The sequence below is a fragment of the Chrysemys picta genome, chromosome 15 (genome assembly GCF_011386835.1).
Source record: "Chrysemys picta bellii isolate R12L10 chromosome 15, ASM1138683v2, whole genome shotgun sequence".
Taxonomy (NCBI): Eukaryota; Metazoa; Chordata; order Testudines; family Emydidae; genus Chrysemys; species Chrysemys picta.
The window spans coordinates 33,501,757-33,520,331 of record NC_088805.1 but is presented as its reverse complement, the minus strand read 5'-3'; the positions used below and the strand labels follow the sequence as shown (position 1 = coordinate 33,520,331).

Here is an 18,575-nt window from a genome sequence, read left to right as displayed (position 1 = left end):
TGTTCCCGAGGTGGGGGAAGGGACTCTCTAGGGGGTGGCGCGGGGGGCTCTATAAGGGGTGTTCCCGAGGGGGGGGGAGGGGGCTCTCTAGGGTGGGGCTCGGCCCAGGCCGGGGGCTCTACAGAGGCGGTACCGGGGACGCCTGGGTCCCTGCCGGCAGTGACACCCAGGCGGCCCTAGCAGGCGGCGGCGCCCCACTGGAACGGGTGTGGCCCGTGGGCGACATCGAGGCTCTCGAGGGCGGGGCCGTAGGAGACAGGGAGGGTCCTGGCCGCGGTGATTGGCTGATGACAACGAGGCGAGTCTCTCGGAGGAGCGGTGCCTCAGGGATTGGTCGATGAAGGAGCTCGGGGTTCCTAATTGGACTCGATTAGGGCCGGTAACCTGCGATGCTGCTGGCATCGATCATTGGCTAGCTTGGGCGGAGGCTGGCACGAGCGGCCTGGCGCTTCGGTGATTGGGCGCGCTGCCGCGTAGGGGCGGGGTTCCGATCCCGGAAACAACGCGGTGAAGTCTGGGTAAGCGGTGCCGGTCGCGCATGCGCAGTGTGGCTCTGTGTGCGGGAAGATGGTGGCTCATCAAGGAATTGTGAGTCGGGGGCTGGGGAGCGACCGCGCCGTACATCGATCGTCTCCCGGGGGAGGGGCAGATCCCACCCCCCCGTCTCTCTTCCCCTCCCCCTCTGGGCTCCGGCCCGTCTCCTCACCGCCCCCCCCCCCAGTTCCGGCCTTGTCCCGGGCCCGCTGCTCCCCCCCCCCCCCCGTCCGGTCTCCCCCCGGTCCCGGGCCCCTCGCCGCCCCCCCCCCCCGTCCCGGCCGTGTCCCCGTCCCGGGCCCGCTCCCCTCTCCCCCCGGTCCCGGGCCCCTCACTGTCGCCGCTCCCCCCTCCTGGCCTTGTCCTGGGCCCCTCACCGCCTCCCCCCAGTTCTGGCCTTGTCCTGGGCCCGCTGCCCCCCCCCCCCCGGTCTCCCCCCTGGTCCCGGGCCCTTACTGCCGCCGCCCCCCCCATCCCGGCCTTGTCCCCGTCCCGGGCCCGCTACCCCCCGTCCCGGTCCCGGGCCCTCACTGCCGCCGGCCCCCCCCCGTTCCGGCCTTGTCCCGGGCCCCTCACCGCCCTCCCCCAGTTCCGGCCTTGTTCCCGGGCCCGCTACCCCCCCCCCCACCCGGTCCCGGGCCCCTCGCCGCTGCCCCCCCCCCGGTCCCGGTTTCCCCTCGGTCCCGGGCCCCTCACTGCCGCCAATCCCCCCCCCCCCCCGTCCCGGGCCCGTCGTCCTCTCTTGTCCCACCCCCGTCACTGCTGCTGTCCCGTCCCGGCCTTCCCCCATTCCGGGTTGCTCACTGTCCCCCCTGCGAACGGGCTCCTGTGGTGCCTTTCTGTCACCCTGTTGGGCCCTGTAGTATCTGCCCCAGTGGGCTTCCCCGTCACCCCTGCAGACACCCCGTCACCTCTCTGGGCCATGTTTCCATCTTGCCCTGCATCTCCAGTGGCTATTGTGCCAGCCACTCACCTGCTTCATGCACCTCAGCGATACTGCCCCCTCACCGATTAGCCTGGCACACCTCTCCCACCGGTGCTAACCCAGTCTGTAACATCTTAGACTGTCACTGACCTGGGCACATTGTGTCTGATATGGGACTGAGTGCCTTGTTTGTTCTCAATAAGTAATACTCAGCAAGCCATGGGTTTGGGGCTGCCAAGGCGGATGAGATGTGCCTTAACTGTGATCTAGGTTTCTCCTGAACTCTCTTGGAAAGGGAAAAGTAAAGAGGAGATTCTGAGCTTGGAGTGTCTTGGAGGGATGAGCACTGAGCCTGATTCCAGAGAGGGCAAGAGTGAATAATTTTCAATAAGTCCTGAAGCACTGGGGAAGATCCATAAAACTGGAAGAAAGCTAATGTTGTGGCAATTTAAAAAAAGGGGTGAATGGAATGAACTGAGTAATTATAGGCTTGTGAGCCTGCCATTGATTGTAGGCAAGATATTGGAGCAGCAGATGCTGCACTCCATTAATAAAGAATTAAAGGAGGGTAATGTAATTAATACAAATCAGCATGGGTTTATGGAAAATAAATCTTGTCAAACTATCTCCAGATCTGTGTTCATGAGATTGCAGGTTTAGTTAATGAATAGTGTTGACACACTTAGATTTCTGTGAGGCATTTGACTTTGTACTACATGACATTTTGATTAAAAGGATGAACGGGATAAATTATTGTGGTACACATTAAATGGATTAAAAACTGGCTAACAGGTCTCAATCTAATTGTAAACAGGAATAATCATCAAGCAGATATATTTCCATTGAGGTCTTGCAAGGGTTAGTTCTATGCTATCTAGAAGAAAATGTACAGTCATCACTGACAGTTTGCAATTGAGACACAAATTTGGAGAATGATAAATAATGAAGAGGGACAGGTCACTGATTCAAAGCAATCTGGGATTGCTTGGTAAATGGGCCAAAAACTATATGTTTTAATATGGCTAAATAGAAATGTATACATCTAAGAATAAAACATTATAGGCCATAGTTATGTGATGGGGGACTCTGTCCTGGGAAGTAGTGACTCTGAGAAAGATTTGAGTGTTGTGGTAGATAATCAGCAGAATGTGAGCTCCCAGTGTGATGCTGTGGCCAAAAGAGCTAACTAATGCAGACCTGGGGTGCATAAACAAGGGAATCTCTAGTAGGTGTAGAGAGGTTATTTTACCTCTGTATTTAGCACTGCTCTAGTGCTGCTGGAATACTGTGGTTCAGTTTTGGTGCCCACAATTCAAGAAGGGAATTGATAAATTGGAACAGATTCAGAGAAGAGCCAGGAGTGTTATTAAGGAATTAGAAAACCTGCTTTATAGTGATAGACTCACAGAGCTCAATCTCTTTAGTTTAACAAAGGGAGGTTAGGGTGTGACTTGATTACAATCTAGGAGTATCTACATGGGGAACAAATATTTAATAATGGACTCTTCAGTCTAGCAGAGAAAGATCTAACATGGTCCAATGGCTGGAAGTTGCTGCTATACAAATTCAGACTGGAAATAATTACCCTGTCAAAAATGTATAACTTAACCACTTGAACAGTTTACCAAGGGTCATGGTGGATTCTCCATCACTGACTATTAAATCAAGGTTGGATATTTTTCTAAAAAAGATGCTCTAGAAATTATTTTTGGAAAATTCTGTGACTTGCTTACAGGAGTTCACGCTAGTGATTACAGTGGGCCCTTTTGGCCTTCGAATCCATGAATCTGAATTACACTTCAGAGTAAACCGATATTTACATTAGACCTGAGTGACTGAGTTTTAAAATAACCCTGTGAACCTGGCCTAATAATTGCCAAACAGACAATGTTGATGATTTTACTTCACATGTTCTTTAGTCCTTTTTCACTTTTTGTGGCAGGAGAACCAACTAGAGGCTTTTTCTCTAAAGGAAAGAATGTTCCCTTGGCATCACTGCAGTGTGTTGGCCACACGTTTGAACCAATATGCCAGATTTATCTATTCTATTTTATTGTTGTTTATGGAACAAAGTGTAATTGTTGAGATTGTACTATAAATATGCAAGTGCAGACACCTATAGTAGTTTTAAGTATGGAACTACAACTTGTGATGTTATGCATCCTTTAACTGTTAGATAAAGGAAATGCTACAAGTGCAAGAAACCGCAATAACAGATTGGGATGAAATAACAATTGTCAATTGCAAAGACCGACTCAAACTTTTGCACTTTCTTAGATGAAAACTACATATTCTATCTGACAATGTCTCTTGAGTGCTCAGCTTCTAGAGCCCTTTCATACAGCAATGCCTTAAAGTGTTGGTTTTGCTCAAACTCGAGGGATGGAATTGGCAGCGGCTGGCTTAAAGTGATGGTTCTTTGTTTTAAAACAATTAGCTCTTTTCACCTGTCCAAAGCAATGTCAAAGTTGGTGTTTGGAGGCAATGTCTAAAATATCTTAGTAGCAAATGAAATTGCCTCATTCCCATTATGTTGAAATGTCTCTTCCTCTGCTGGACATTGCACTGAATTTTGTTTTGTTGAAGAAATTCCCATTGTGTCCAGAATAAATCTTCCTTTATGTTGCATTTCCAAGTCAACTATGGTGACTTGTTAAAGGAACATATTTCTTTCTTGTACATAACCTGAACTTCTGGCCAGGTTTCTTATGTTTGGAGCCCCAGCGTTAGCTTTAGGAATTAACGCTGTGACAACTTAAGCAATATTTAGTGAATTCCTCTGCCAAGCAAAGGAGTGTCAAATGTGGACCACCACCAACAGTCATAATGTATAGAATAATGCTTCAGCTCTTGTCTGATACTGATAATCTTGTTGATTTGTGGTTAATATGCACTGCCATCCTGTGCTTTATTGTGTTCTATCCACTCTCGTTTGTCCTCACAGTCTCCATGAGAGGGGAGGATTGCATCCCAGTAGAAATGAACATTGCAGACTGTGCAGAGCATCACTCCACTGAGACTCTGTGTTTAGATGGCCAACTTGTTGGAGAGAGAGGGAGGGAGGGGTGGTTGGACTCATCTAACAGTTCCCTTCTGATGGGTTATGAGTAATCAGTCAGCTAAAGAAACCTCCCTCTTACAGCAGCAGTTGGGAAAGAGTCCATAGATTCTGGGCTGCAATGTTGGCACAATGACTCATAGACGTCACTGCTCGAAAAGACCAGTTTCATTTCTCTCCCTCCCCTGACCAGTGCAGGCTTGTTCCCTACATTGTTTTCTAATGGTTTTTTTAGTGTAGTTTTGAAGGGCTCAGTTATGGGGCTCTCACCATTTCCATTGGGAGAGTGCTTTTCCTGGTGATGTACAGAAATTTTTCTGTTGCTTAGCTTTATATAATTGTACCTAGTTATGCCCGCTTGGACTCCTCCAAATAATTCCTTGATTCTGGTATTTATACCCATTCAGCGCAGTACAACATAATACAACTTTATTTGCATTTTGTATTTGACACAAACTGTGTCCCAAAACTCTTGGATTAAATTTCACAACTGCGTCATTGTCATACTATCCAAACTATTACATACTTAATTTTCACTCTTTTGGCATAAGGAATTATTTCAACCTGTTAACTGTTTATGCTGCTCTTATCAGAATTTGCTTCAGTTTTTGATTTTAAGCATCTTTGCAGTGCTTGAGATGTGGAACAAAGAGTTAAACATATACAGCATTAAAATACAAGTAAACACAAGATGCCAAGAATCTCCAAATAATTGCTCTCCAAAACCCAGTAAATGGTACCCCATCATCGTCCTCATCTCCAAATTAATCCTATCATCCTATCTCCCCGTATGCCTAGGGGAAAACATGAGCCTGGGAGAGTGTCCAGAAAATTAACAAATCTGAGGAGTGTCCAGGAGTGCATTCTGGAGGAAGGAGCACCACCTTCTCCTATTTAGACCAAAGGAGCTCTAGTTTGAGCATTTCTGTTGCAACCACCGGAGTATGAATAGGGAGATGGGCTGTCACTTAATGAGCCATAATAATTAATTTTATTAACCACTTTGCACTTTATAGGTCAAAGCAGCTCTTTGAACTCCACCTGGGAGTCAGTAGATGGATTGATCAGCTATATAATGTGCTCCCTGCAGGAAACCCCATTTAGCAAGTGGACAGCCACATTTGCCACTAACTTTAGCTTCCAAATCATCCCAAGGTCTGTCATCACGTGTAGCATGCTGCAATAATCTGAGCTCAGGGTGTCAAAGGCATGAATAATTGTAGCAAGGTCTGTGTCTGATAGAAACAGTCACTCCTCAGGCACAGATTGGGTGGTGGAGGCAGTGCTCTTGGCCAAAATTCTTAGCTCTGGGTAGCCCCAGAATTTATAAAGAGCTGTGTATTGTAGATCTATGAGACAACTGAACAGGTACCAGTAATTTCAGCAGTCGGGTGCCCAGAATTGGATGTATACAGTATCCTAGCTGTGTCTGCATGCCAGAGCTCTAGTGGGAGAGACAATCTCCTCCTTGCTACAAAATGAGGGTGGTGCTACTGCTTCACACATGCCCCAAAACTTCATTGGCCTTTTTTGCTATTCTATCCCATTGCAGTGTCTCATCTGGTGTGCTCTCTGCTATCTATAGGACTTGCAACTACTGCTTCCCAAGCTTTTGCTTCCCACCAACTATCTGTATTTCGGATTATTTTCTCCTGGGGTATTTATTAGCTGTATTTTCCCAAATTGAACCTCACTTTATGTTTTGCCTTGTTATAGAATAGGAGAATGAGTCACTATAGTGAGGTTGCTTAAAAAATAATTCATCCACCCTAATTCATTTAGGACACAAACTGGTTTCTGTTACTCACCCTGTTTCATTCATGTAGCCTTCCAAATTATTTACCTTTAGGGCTAAAATCTTCTGTTCTTGGTTTCTGTTTGAAGGTGAAATTTTGGAAAGCTCAAGCAAAATGCTTTCAGTTATGGGATAGAATAAAATATTCTCTGTGGGAAGGAGAATTTCAAAGATCCTTTTACGGCTGAAGTATAAAAAGTAAAACTATGGGTAGTCCTTGGGGATTAAAACCCTATCTTGTTGGGTTGAGGCAAAGGAGAAATAATTTTTATAAGTAATTATAAACCACTTCTAAGCATGCATAGTGGGAAGCTAAAATTGTAGCAAAGCCTTTTGAATCTCGACCCCCCCCTTGTGGCATCACTGCGAAATTCTGCCTTACTGGAGGCTTATGCAGGCACAGAAGCTGTAGCTGGGGCATTTTGTGTGTATATTTAAAAAAAAAAAAAAAGTTTGCAGGTGTCTAATTGAAAACTCCTCAGCCCGACAAGCGTCTTAACATTCGGAGCAAGAGAAAATTATGGGTGGCAAAAAAAATAAAAATAATTCACAGCGGTTGATCTGTGTGCAACCGTTCCTGCATTCTACAAATACAAGCTTTTATTTACAGGAAAACTGTGCCATTCTGTTGCAGAGATGCAGCTCTTCCCAGTGGCGACTGATGTGCTGTAGTTTTAGTAACCCAGTTTGATTTGACAGTGTGGCCAAACAGAAGGAGCAACAAAAATGGGGTATTAATCCCTGTCGTCTTTCCATATACACTTCGTTAGTGTAGTATTTAAATTGCGTTTAAATACAGAAAATTCTCCCATCCCCTTTTCTTGGGAAAAACAAACATAAAAAAAATGCAAATTTCTTAATGCAATATTAAGTTGGTCAATTCTTGGGTAACTTTTACGTTCCAGATAATTGCGATTTTAAGGTTATTTCAGCAATATTAAGTTGGCTGTATTGCACATGTGCTTTTAGTGTAGAACAGAATTGGTAAATACTGTATGTACAGAAGCTTAATTGTGGCTGTTGAAATATTAACATTTCCTGATATTTGTGATTTTAACTCTGCTATATTACATGTATCAACACCGTATGTAAAGTACCTGCCCAGTCATACACTCCCTTTGCTCTCCCAAATTCAATGAGGCAATCTGTATTTACTTTTTGTAATGAGTACTTAATAGTTGCAACAATTAAAGAAATTCAGTGCACTCAGACTTGTGGTCACTCTCATTTATTATCTTAGGGCCAGTCTACACTGGCAATGCTAAAGCGCTACTGTGGCAGCACTTTAACGTGCCTTGTGTGGTTGCGGCGCGGTGCTGGGAGAGAGCTCTCCCAACCCTCTTTAAAAACCCCACCTCCACAAGGGGTGTAGCTCCCAGCGCTGGTGCACTGTCTACACTGGTGCTTTACAGCACTGAAACTTGTGTTTTTTCACACCCCTGAGCGAGAAAGGTGCAGTGCTGTTGTAAATTGCCAGCGTAGACAAACCCTTACTTTGCATCATCATCAGCGGTTATTCAAGGATCTCAAGGTATTGTACAAATCTTCATTCCTTTTTTACAGTCGAGGAAACTGAGGCCCATGAGTGCTGGGTGGTGGTAGTGGCCTGAGATGTACAGGAGGTCAGACTAAGGCAATAAAGGATGGTCAAATCATTTAAAGGCTGACTTTCTGAAGTGACTTGCCTGAGGTGTCACTTCACGTCAATGGCAGAGCTGGATATAATTCTTGGGTCTCCTTACTCCTCCCCTGCTTCAACCACTCAAACTTTTTTCCTTATAACAAGTATCTAACATGGGGTTGTACTTGATTGATTACTTTCTACTTATATAATTTTGTCTTAACTAGTAGTGTTTTGTAAAAGGTCAATGAACATAACTGATTTTGCCATTTTTATGAATATCTTTATAAAGGCTAATACAGATATTGCCTGTGGAACAGATGACTGACTGTTTAGATGCTTATTTTATACATTCAGTTTGTTCCTTTTCTTTTTCAGCCGAGTCGTTTTACCATGCTCAGTGCAAGAGGTATGTACTCTCTACCTTTCTTGTTGGGCTTTATGGTCTTATTTTAAAAACTGATTAGCCTGGATCCAAATGTTGGTTCTGTACTGTGCGTCCATTAGTCTACCAGATGTGAGTTACTGTCCCATCAGGAAGGCAGAGCAAACTTGTCTCAGCTCAATGAACTTCAAAGCAGACAAATGACTACAGGTCAAGAAACGTTAGCTGCTTCCAAGCCAATCCAGTGCTTATGATCAAGAAAAGGAAATTGTAAATCTCTTCATTGCTGCAGAAACTTCCTGCTGATGAGGCATTGTGTGACTTGAGCTAATATACTTCTGTATCCCTTCAAACAGGGATAGGGACACTCTTTACGTGTCTGAAACTGAGGATTTAAATGTCACTGAAATGCACTTAACTAAAGCTCACTCCCCAGAGTCCAAGTTGAACAGAAAACTTCCTGTTCTAAGGGGAAATGCAGCCTCTTTTGTTTACCATCTGGCAGCTAGTTCCAGCCACCTAAATAGCTTTTTCCAAAGAAAGCTTTGTTATATACACGTGTGGTGACCTCTTGAATAACTGTGTGCATGTTAAAGCTGCAATGCTGGAAATAAAGCTAATCATTTAACAATTTTACATGTAAACTAAAAACATTTAAATAGCCATACTTGCATGTCTTTTGCTAGAACAGAAATAGTGTTTTGAAGTTCTCTTGGGTATCATGGAAGATTGTGTGCTGTTGTATTAATGTGGAACAAAACAAATAGAGCCCAGAGCCTGTTTTCATGATCCATTAGACATACTTTCCAAAGTTTTGTCATTCTCTAGTATGCACTTTCCTTATAGTAAAGTGTCCATTCGCTTGCATGTAATGATGTCCATACAAAGTTCTCTGGTCAAATAGAAATATCTAAATTCTGACACACTAAACAGTTTTCCTCTGTCACAGTTTAATGTTGAAATTTTGCGTCTCTTAATTACAGTATCAAGTTGGGCAACTTTACTCTGTGGCAGAAGCTAGTAAAAATGAAACAGGAGGTGGTGAAGGAATTCAAGTCTTAAAGAATGAGCCTTATGAAAAGGATAGTGAAAAGGGACAGTATACCCACAAAATCTATCACTTAAAGAGGTAAGGGATTTATTTGTGTTCTTTCTGTGGGGGAACTACTGACCCATGATTTCCCAGCTTCTATTTTTATTATGTAAAAGTACAATACACTTCAGTCTTGACCAGGAAATATTTAGAGCCAGTTTGGAATTTTATGACGGGTAATGGGGAAGAAGAGGAGCACACCATAAAATAGGTCTGGACATCCAGAAAGGTAAGGTTTTTAGGCATTTCATTCAGAGGAGACTTTTCTGCTGTTTTATACAGCTCATCAAATTGCTCATGTTAAATACATGAGTTTTCCCAAAGCTTGTGATACTTCAGCCTGTGCTTTTGTTAGTGAAGAAATTCACGGCAGCAGCATAGCCCTGCTAACATGTATTTCTGACAAGACTTCACTTGATACCTTTCCCTGTGCGACGTGAGCACTACCTCAGTCAGGCTATAGTTCCCTAGACTCATCGTGAAATTGGGCCATGTTAGCTGCCAGTGAGCTATGTTTTGTTCTTTTTACAATTATGGAAGAGGATTTCATCTGAGGTCATTTGCTTGCTTACTGTTTTGACACACATGCACCAATGTGATGTCTAGTATAAAAAGTGGTTTAGTATCCTGGCTACAATTGTCTTCCACACCTACTCTTGAATGGGAAATGTTCATTAATATTTGCCTATGAAAGTTGTTGCTGGAATCTTGCTACAGCTACTGGGACCCCTGATCTATTTTGATCTTGTCACTACTGTAAACAGACTGTCCAGAGGACCAAAGAGTATAGTTCTGTATCTATTACGATTTTCTTTGAAGGCTTAAATAATATAGAACAGAAGCTTGTAGATAAGACCTAGAAAAAATTGACTAATGAGAAACTGAATTGTTGACCAGAACCACCTCCTAGGTCTCTGTGATTGGTAATGTCAAAGTCTGGAACATAACTTTCTGACCTAAGAAATTCCGCCTTGGTTGTCTTTCATTTTCCTTACCTAAAGTGGATCTGGGATTCAACTAAGCCCATGCTTTGTGCTAGTGTTTAATTTGGTAGGGGTCTGCAGTACAGATTAGTAATGAAGACGTGTGCCAGGGCTTCATTTCATCAGGAAGATGAAGATTAAGATACTGGTAATTTGTGTTGCTACAATTTTGTGGTGTATCTAGTAGAAATTGACTTGTGCGGAGTTTGCTGACCTAAGTTCATGAGGAGTGAAGCCCTCCTCCCTTATTTTCTGTTGGATTACTCACCATGATAGTTGCTGGTGTTGTTTTGCATGGCTTACTATATCTTGTTTACCATTTTACAAGAAACCAGAATTTTCAGCTCTCTTGTAATTGTTTAAACTGCTCCTTTTTTTTTTTCCCCCTCCAAAAAATTATGAAAATTGTGGGTATGTTGGAACAGAGTCTCCCAGCTGGCCTGTCATATTTCTAGAGCCCCTGTCGCAATACTATTTCTAAATCACTTAGTACCGAAATGTATATTAAATAAGGAGTCTTAACTTGGGTCATTAGAGTATGACTTGTTTGTAGACTGCCTTTAATGTGGGGTTCCTTACAGCTTTCCAGTTAATTCACTGAGCTCTAAGAATAGGTATTATCTTTTTTAAGAGCTCTGAAACTCAGTAATATTTCACTTTTTGATTTGGTTCCCTCAGAATATATTACTCCTGGGGGAATTCTGCGCCACTGCGCAATGCAGAATTTAGCGGAATTCCCTGTTTACTCTGCAGAATTTCTGGCTGCCACTAGGGGCCGCTGGACTCTGCAGAGCCCAGCTCAAAGTGAGCGGATTGCTGTGCCTGGCAGGGCTGGATGCTGCACGCTCTGCTCGATCCTCATTCTCCTGGGACAGAGAGGGCCTGGGAGAACCAACCAGCTTTGGCAAAGGGTGAGGAAGGGCAGGGCTGCATCACAACACGTCCCCTGGTGGGACAATAAAGAAATTGGAGCGAGTAAAGGCTCTGGGTGTGCTGGTGCCTGGGGGCTGCTCCGTGGCTGGGCTCTGCGGGGAGGGGAGTGCGGGTATCTGAGCTCTGTGGGCTCCACACAGCCCCCTCCAACACCCCCAACTGAAACTGGGTTGTTGTAGGGGTTTCTTTAACTCTACTCCCGGGGGAATCCTTTTTGCTGTTGTCTGTATCGTTGACAGGTATTTTGAAATAAATTACCAAAATTGAAACTGGAGTGATTATATTGTGTTATTTTGACAAATAAAATATGCAGAATTTTAAAATATTGTGTGCAGAATTTTTAATTTTTTGGTGCAGAATTCCCCCAGGAGTTGTGTGTGTAATATATATAGCCACTTTCTGTGATACATGAGGATGTAATTCCTATGTTTGTTTAAACTTCAACATTTTACATACTTAAAACTAGAGCTGGTTAAGCAAAACTCCAATAATTTAGCTAACTCTCTTCCATCAGTTCATGAAGAAATTATTCATGAATCACTTCTTCTGTTTGACCAACTCCTTAAAAAGTAAAAAACCCAAAGGCACTTTTGCGAGTGCATGCGCATTTATTAAACTAAATGTAGAGTTAGGTATGTCCTAGTGCATATTAATCTCTGGATGGAAATATCCCTTAGAAAGGAAAGTATGCCATATTTGAAGGATTGTAGCCTAAATGGGCACAGGGACAATAGACAAACTAGGGTAAGGCAATAATAGCAGGGAAGGCTGCAGATCTCCTTGTCAGACCTGGGCACAGTACAGTACAGTACAGCGACTACACTGGTGGATGTTGTTGAAGGTCTCCTGTCAATGAAGATCCATCATTGGCTTTCAATACCATTAATTATGAGGTATTGCTGACTTGCTGGAGTGGATATGACTTCTCTCAGGTTGCGGACCATTCCCAAAGAGGAGGATGGATCCTTGTTCATCATACCCAAGAGTGCTCCCAGGTGGAATCAAACAGCTTTAAATTTTATCTCCCTGCCAATTCAAGACATGCATGGAATCAGTGGCGGGGGAGGGATGGTGTTAATGAGGAGTATTTCAATATGTTGATGTGTGCTTTCTCATTTGACCCAGCCAGTGCTGTCCAATGCCCGATTCAGTGTCTGTGGGAGACTGAGGTGACATGAAAATGAGACATCACTCCCAGCAGAGAGCCAGAGCAGGAACCCCTTTGGTTTAAAAGAGGGAGCTGCTGACAGGGTCCTGAAGTGGTGAATGCATTTCTTAAATAGCCAGATTTGGTGGTCTTCAACTTGTGCTACCTAGGCATTTGGGGAAGGAGGGATATGATAAGAGTTAATGTTTATGGTAAAGGTGGGGAGTGGTGACTATTTGTCAAATTTTAATTTAATAGAGCTTGGATGTGTGTCTCTTTCGTATATAAATCAAATAAATGTTGTTCAGCTGGCTCACGTCTGATCCTTAGGTGTGTTTCCTTTTGGTGGAAGAGTGGTACGGGAACTCGTCAGTGTACACTGTAAATTGGGAGAACTTCAGTTGATGTATAAATGTTAGGATAGCCAGATCTGCATGTCTCTGCTAATTAGAATAATTTGGTAATAAAGTTTAGTAAGTAATACGTTCTCTATTCACTTTAAATACTGAAATCTCATGTTTGCTATCAAACCAATCAAATCAGTGTCTTGCCATCCAAGATTAAACTTGTTCAAGTCAGATAATTTTTTTTATTGCCAAACAGAGGTTCCAGCTTGGCAGCATGAGCCAAAACATGAGCTGATCTTTTGGGACTAACTACAAGCACATGGAAAATTATATCCGGAACTTGATGTACAGGGTTGCTGTGGCTACTGTGAAGTTAAAATATTTTTGTTGGGTTGGCTCTGGCTGGCCCATCTCCAACCTCAATGCTTTAAACAGATTTAAATGAATATTTGAAAATAACAATACGTTATTTTGCCATTTGTTCTGGATCGCTCGCATGTGGTCAGTCACCAGTGGTACCTGTAGAGTGAGTGAGCTCCCACTTCAACAATCCTAGTGAAAAGGCGATCTTTACTTACTAGCCATTTTTTAAGGAAAAGATGACTTTTTCCATTCCATTTGAGGTAGAAAGAACCTTGAATGATTGTCCAGAGTGTTGGACTTCAGCCCGGGTTGCTGGCCTTGTTCTTGGCCCCTTCATTCCTTTCTTGGAGTAACTTCACTGACTTTTCAGCTTGCTTTCTTGATCTAACAGGGCATGGGACACTGAAAATATTCTCCATTTAAAAGGAATCTTTTCAGGAACTGGGAATCATCAAACAGTAGAGGTAGTGAAGTGATTATAAGGAATTAAAGCAGGCCATAGAAATAAATTATTGCATAAGATGGCACTTGAGCCTTTCATCTTGAGAAATCAGATAAAATCCTAACTTGAGTTGCAAGAGAAATGAGTTCAGTAGCAATCTAACTACATAGCAGATAACTGTTACTCACAAATGCCATGTTATGTGGGATTAATTGGTGTCAAAAGGAACAACTAACTCCTGGAAGATTGTTGCAGGTCATTCTTTAAGTGGGCATGGGCAGAGCTGAGTGCAGATGTCTGTGTTATACCTAGCTTAAGTCTGTACCACTGATTACAATTGTATAAGCTACAAACTCGCTTGCAGTCTTTAAAAAAAATGTTTGTTTAGTGGTGGAGCTATTCCTGATCCATTAGGGATAATAAGAATGTCCACAACTGTAGATAGAGGCTCTCCTGCTTCAGGGCATAAACCAAATCACCAGCTGCCTGGGTTTCAGAAAAATGTATCTTTATGGAGTTTCTGTACTTTACTCTGAAGCATCTGGTCTGACCACTCTTGGGGAGAGAATTCTGGACTCGGTGGGCCTTAGGTTTAATCGGGCCTGGCAATTCTTATAGTAGGAAATCAATATTTACTTCTTAAGACATAACTGGGATAATTTAATCTATTCCTATTCAGGTTCTAGATCAGAGCTAACTGAGTTACATGACTTGATCTCTGTTATGCCATGCTGCTAGAGAGCTCAGCAGACCAGAACCTTAGAGCAGAGTTTCTTTAGACAATGGTGTTTACTGTAGGTGAAGAGAAAGGAAAGCTAAACTGAATTTGATTGAGATCATGCTGCTGAAAATATGCTTAAGTGACTCAGTTACTTTGGGAATAGTAACATTATTGCAGTTCATACAAATTAAACTGATTGCTTGTGCATCATAATTTTTAATATGCTTGGGTAAAAAAATGTGCCTTTTCAATTAGATTGCTAGAAATCATTGTGGAATCTCATTCAGTTGGCAAAGCTGTAACAAACGTACAATATTTTGCTCTTCACAGTAAAGTTCCTGGGTTTGTAAGGATGATTGCTCCAGAAGGCTCCTTGGTATTCCATGAAAAGGCTTGGAATGCATATCCATATTGTAGAACAAGTAAGCTTGCTCTGAATTGATTCTTACATTTTTGCCATACTGCTTAGAGATGCTATCAAGTGGTTTAGGCCCCAAAGTTTTGTAATTGGGTGGAAAATATCTTACAGATCACTTTTTGGCAAACCTACTCTGGCTGAGCTATGCAGCCATGAAAGACAACGTAAGTTAACCAGCAGATTCTAGTCCCAAGACATAATTATGTGCTAGTGCATGATGTCTCCTGTACAAGACTAAAGAGTCTGACTAATGTCTCTTTCCAAGTCCAGGATAAAACTTGTTAGGAAAGAGACCTAATTTACAGTCCCTAAAAGCTTCTGCAAAGGATGAGCGTAAAGGTTAAAAATTACAATTGTAGATAACAATCAAAGTTCCTTTGAGTTGATGCAATATTCATGTTTACTGTCCAGAAAACTCTTTGGTCTTTAGAGGAGGAAGTTGTGTAAAGGAGATGCATTCACCATATTCCATTTCTGAAGCTTTGATTTCTTTAAGTTCCAAAAATCCTGTCCCTTTTTATTTTTTGGCCTGTCTTGTGTCAAAGTGTTTAAAATACCTTAAAGCATACTTCATCTTTAACAGTAACAAGTTGTTTCACAGAAGTATGCTGATGAATGGTTTTATTGTGGGGTTATTTTATTGAACAAGGGGTTTTTAATGAGCAATTGTCTTATACCTTCTATATATAACTCCATCTGTATTACAGATTGCTATAGAGTTAATACTTTTGTGACAGACCTGTTGCACATATTAACACTATTTTGAATGCCTTCTTTTCCTTTTCGTTGCATGTCCCTCTGGCTTTCAGTTGTGACGGTGAGTACCTGGATTATTATTTGTTTATGAAATGTGTTTTAATGTGGCTCTTGGCTATTAAAGTTATAACTGACTTTCTGATGCTGCATATCTGCCAATCCAGACTCTGGTTTACTGATTAGGTAAGATTTCACCAGTCAGAAATCAGAATTTTCAATCTGATACTTGCCACTACTTCTCTCCTTATTCTCTTGTTCTGCTCTCATCACTCACTCTGCTCTTCATAATTCCTGATATTGGAACAGTACACCATGCTAAATGATTTAATAACTGTGAATATACAGCTTAAAATGGCAAGAGTTCCACAGGAAGCTATCCAGGAAAGGGGAGAAAGTGCCTTGGGGTCTACTTTCCTCCAGCTTAGCATAGCAGACTAGCTTTGCCCTATTGCATCAAGCACTCTCCAGGCAGTTACGGCAGAGTCTGGGCATGGGACCAAAGCCAATGTCTTTGGAGGTGCTTTCTTTTCACCAGTAAGTGGTAAGTACTCTCAAGGATAGTCAGAGGGGCACAGGCTTTCTTTAGTTCAGTGGTCCTGTGTGGTAAGGTCTTTGTGAAGGCTGGCACTAAGGAATGCCAATTATGTGTCCAAAATGCAAGTACATAACCTCTTCCATTAGGGAAAGCTGAAGTGAAAAAAACAGCCAGCCTAAAACATCCCCCAGCAATCCCTTATAGGATGCTTTAGTTTTCACAATAGTCTTCGAGAAGGGTAAAACCTCCAATAACTCCTGAATCAGTGTGTATATATAGTGAAAACTGCTTAGTTATCTGAGCTATGACACTCTGTTCCCTGCATAAGGCCAAATTAGCCATACTGTACTGTACTTCTTGGATTCACTCACTGAATTTAGAGGTGAAAAATAATTGGGTCTTTGAACTTCCAGGAGACAGAATACTGTATTAGATGGAGCACAAGTCTACTGGAGTGGCAGTTCTTGCTGTAGTTCCACCCCAGAGCCAGCTGCTGAATTTTCCTGATGAATGTCCTGCTTGGAATCATTCAGGTTGAGTGCAGCTGTAGAAGGGGAAAAGATTAGCACTTCCTCATTTGATTTGTAGACATAGACAAGAAATGCTCAAAGTAGTGTTATTGCACTGAGCAAAGTTAGTATCCTAAGTGGTAATGGTTTAATATAGCGGACACACAACTGCTATCATAATTTAATGGGAATTTGTGTAACCTCGTGCATCACTTTGTAAATTTGGCCCTATAGGCTGATGTGCAAAGTACTTCCCACTGGCAATGCAGTAAAGTGCATTTTAAATGAATGTTAGATTTTTATAAATGAGCAACTTCCTTTGTGACTCTAGTTTGGCCCATCCTGCAACATCATAAGCCAGTGTGTTAAAGCTGGACTAGTCAGAGTAAGAATGACACCAATGGGTATTTAAACATTGAGCTAATGTCAAACAAAAAAGCCCTTCTCATTGTTAAAAACTGTTGCTGTAAAGTGTAAACCAGTTTTTGGGTCTCTTCTATAGTATATAGCCACTGTAGCTTGAAATTAGTCAATTGACCCTGGGATGGTTGGCAGAAACGCACCCTGTCAGCATCTGAAAATATCATGGAGCTTGCCTACAGAGATAACACTGATTCATAGATGATTCTAGGACTGGAAGGGACCTTGAGAGGTCATCAAGTCCAGTCCCCCATGGCAGGACCAAATACTGTCTAGACCATCCCGGATAGACATTTATCTAACCTACTCTTAAATATCTCCAGAGATGGAGATTCCACAACCTCCCTAGGCAGTTTATTCTAGTATTTAACCACCCTGACAGTTAGGAACTTTTTCCTAATGTCCAACCTAGACCTCCCTTGCTGCAGTTTAAGTTCTGATACTGTCAGAACGTGCAGTCCAACCTTTCCTCCACACTGAGAGCTAAAATGTTTGTAAGACATTGAGGTCAGGGCATCTTATTGTCCCTTGAGCAGATAATGGATAATCCAGCACGGAGTGAGTTGAGCTTTCTGTTACAGAGAAGGGCTGGGGACCAGACTTTCTCATTGGGAAACTCACATTAACTCAAGCTCCACTTCTATAGTGCAGAAGATTCCTTCCTTTTATGTTTGCCTTGCCAAGAGTTCATAGTTCTTTGTGAGACTGACATCCTGGGTAATAACTGTAATTTAAAAAGTGTTTTTTCCTGACAAATGAAACTCCTTCATTTGCCACTTTTTTTTTTTTTTTTTCAGTCTTACCAGTAGGCAGTTAGTCTGAAAAGTCAGCTCTGAGGCAGTATGATGAAGGATCTCAGGTCAAATATATAGGGTTCCTTGACTGTGGGAAGAGCAGGATAATAAGACTGGCTCATATGTGCAAAAATTCCTATTCCTGATTGGTGAAGTCCGGCTGATTTGAATGGGTTACCTAGGGAGGTGGTGGAATCTCCTTCCTTAGAGGTTTTTAAGGTCAAGCTTGACAAAGCCCTTGCTGGGATGATTTAGTTGGGGATTGTGCAGGGGGTTGGACTAGATGACCTCCTGAGGTCCCTTCCAACCCTGATATGCTATGATTCTATGAAATGGGCTAACCCCAGAATCTGGATTGGTATCACAGAAATCTGTCTTAAATTTGAAACTAGTGCTTGTCATAATGGTAAGTGTCTCTTCAAAGACTGTTTTTTTTTTGTTTTTGTAAAGTGCCTTGTGCCCTTTCTAATGTCTTATTAGTTGGAAGTAATGTTAAATTGCTTGACCTGCTCTCTTTCAAGCAGATTTCATTTCTGAATCCAAATTTATTGTAGAGTCACCACTGTGGACACTCCATAAAAACAGCTCAGCTCTCACTAGAGACCAGCTATGCAGGGAGTTGCAGATGGGGCTGTAAATCAGGTTTTGCCTGACCAATAGTAGTATGTGTGCACACACACGCATGCAAGTGCATGCTTTCCCTTTGTATCAGTAACTGCTTTCCTTGCTGCTTGGGGGAGGGATGGAAATTTGGTCTGTTAGGTGGAGTTAGCTTTGCTACGTTAAACTTCATGTT

The 18,575-nt window shown here is 42.6% G+C and overlaps 1 protein-coding gene across 1 annotated transcript in view; it reads left to right on the top strand.

Moving 5' to 3' along the window:
• Positions 1-530: 530 nt before the first annotated feature.
• Positions 531-18,575, top strand: part of PITPNB (phosphatidylinositol transfer protein beta) — an 83,176-nt gene continuing 65,131 nt past the window's right edge. The window contains exons 1-5 of the mRNA XM_005298477.5: positions 531-588; positions 8,312-8,342; positions 9,302-9,447; positions 14,678-14,769; positions 15,575-15,582. Of these exons, the coding sequence (XP_005298534.2) occupies positions 539-588; positions 8,312-8,342; positions 9,302-9,447; positions 14,678-14,769; positions 15,575-15,582 (327 nt within the window). The 5' untranslated portion in view covers positions 531-538. The remainder of the gene's footprint in view (positions 589-8,311; positions 8,343-9,301; positions 9,448-14,677; positions 14,770-15,574; positions 15,583-18,575) is intronic.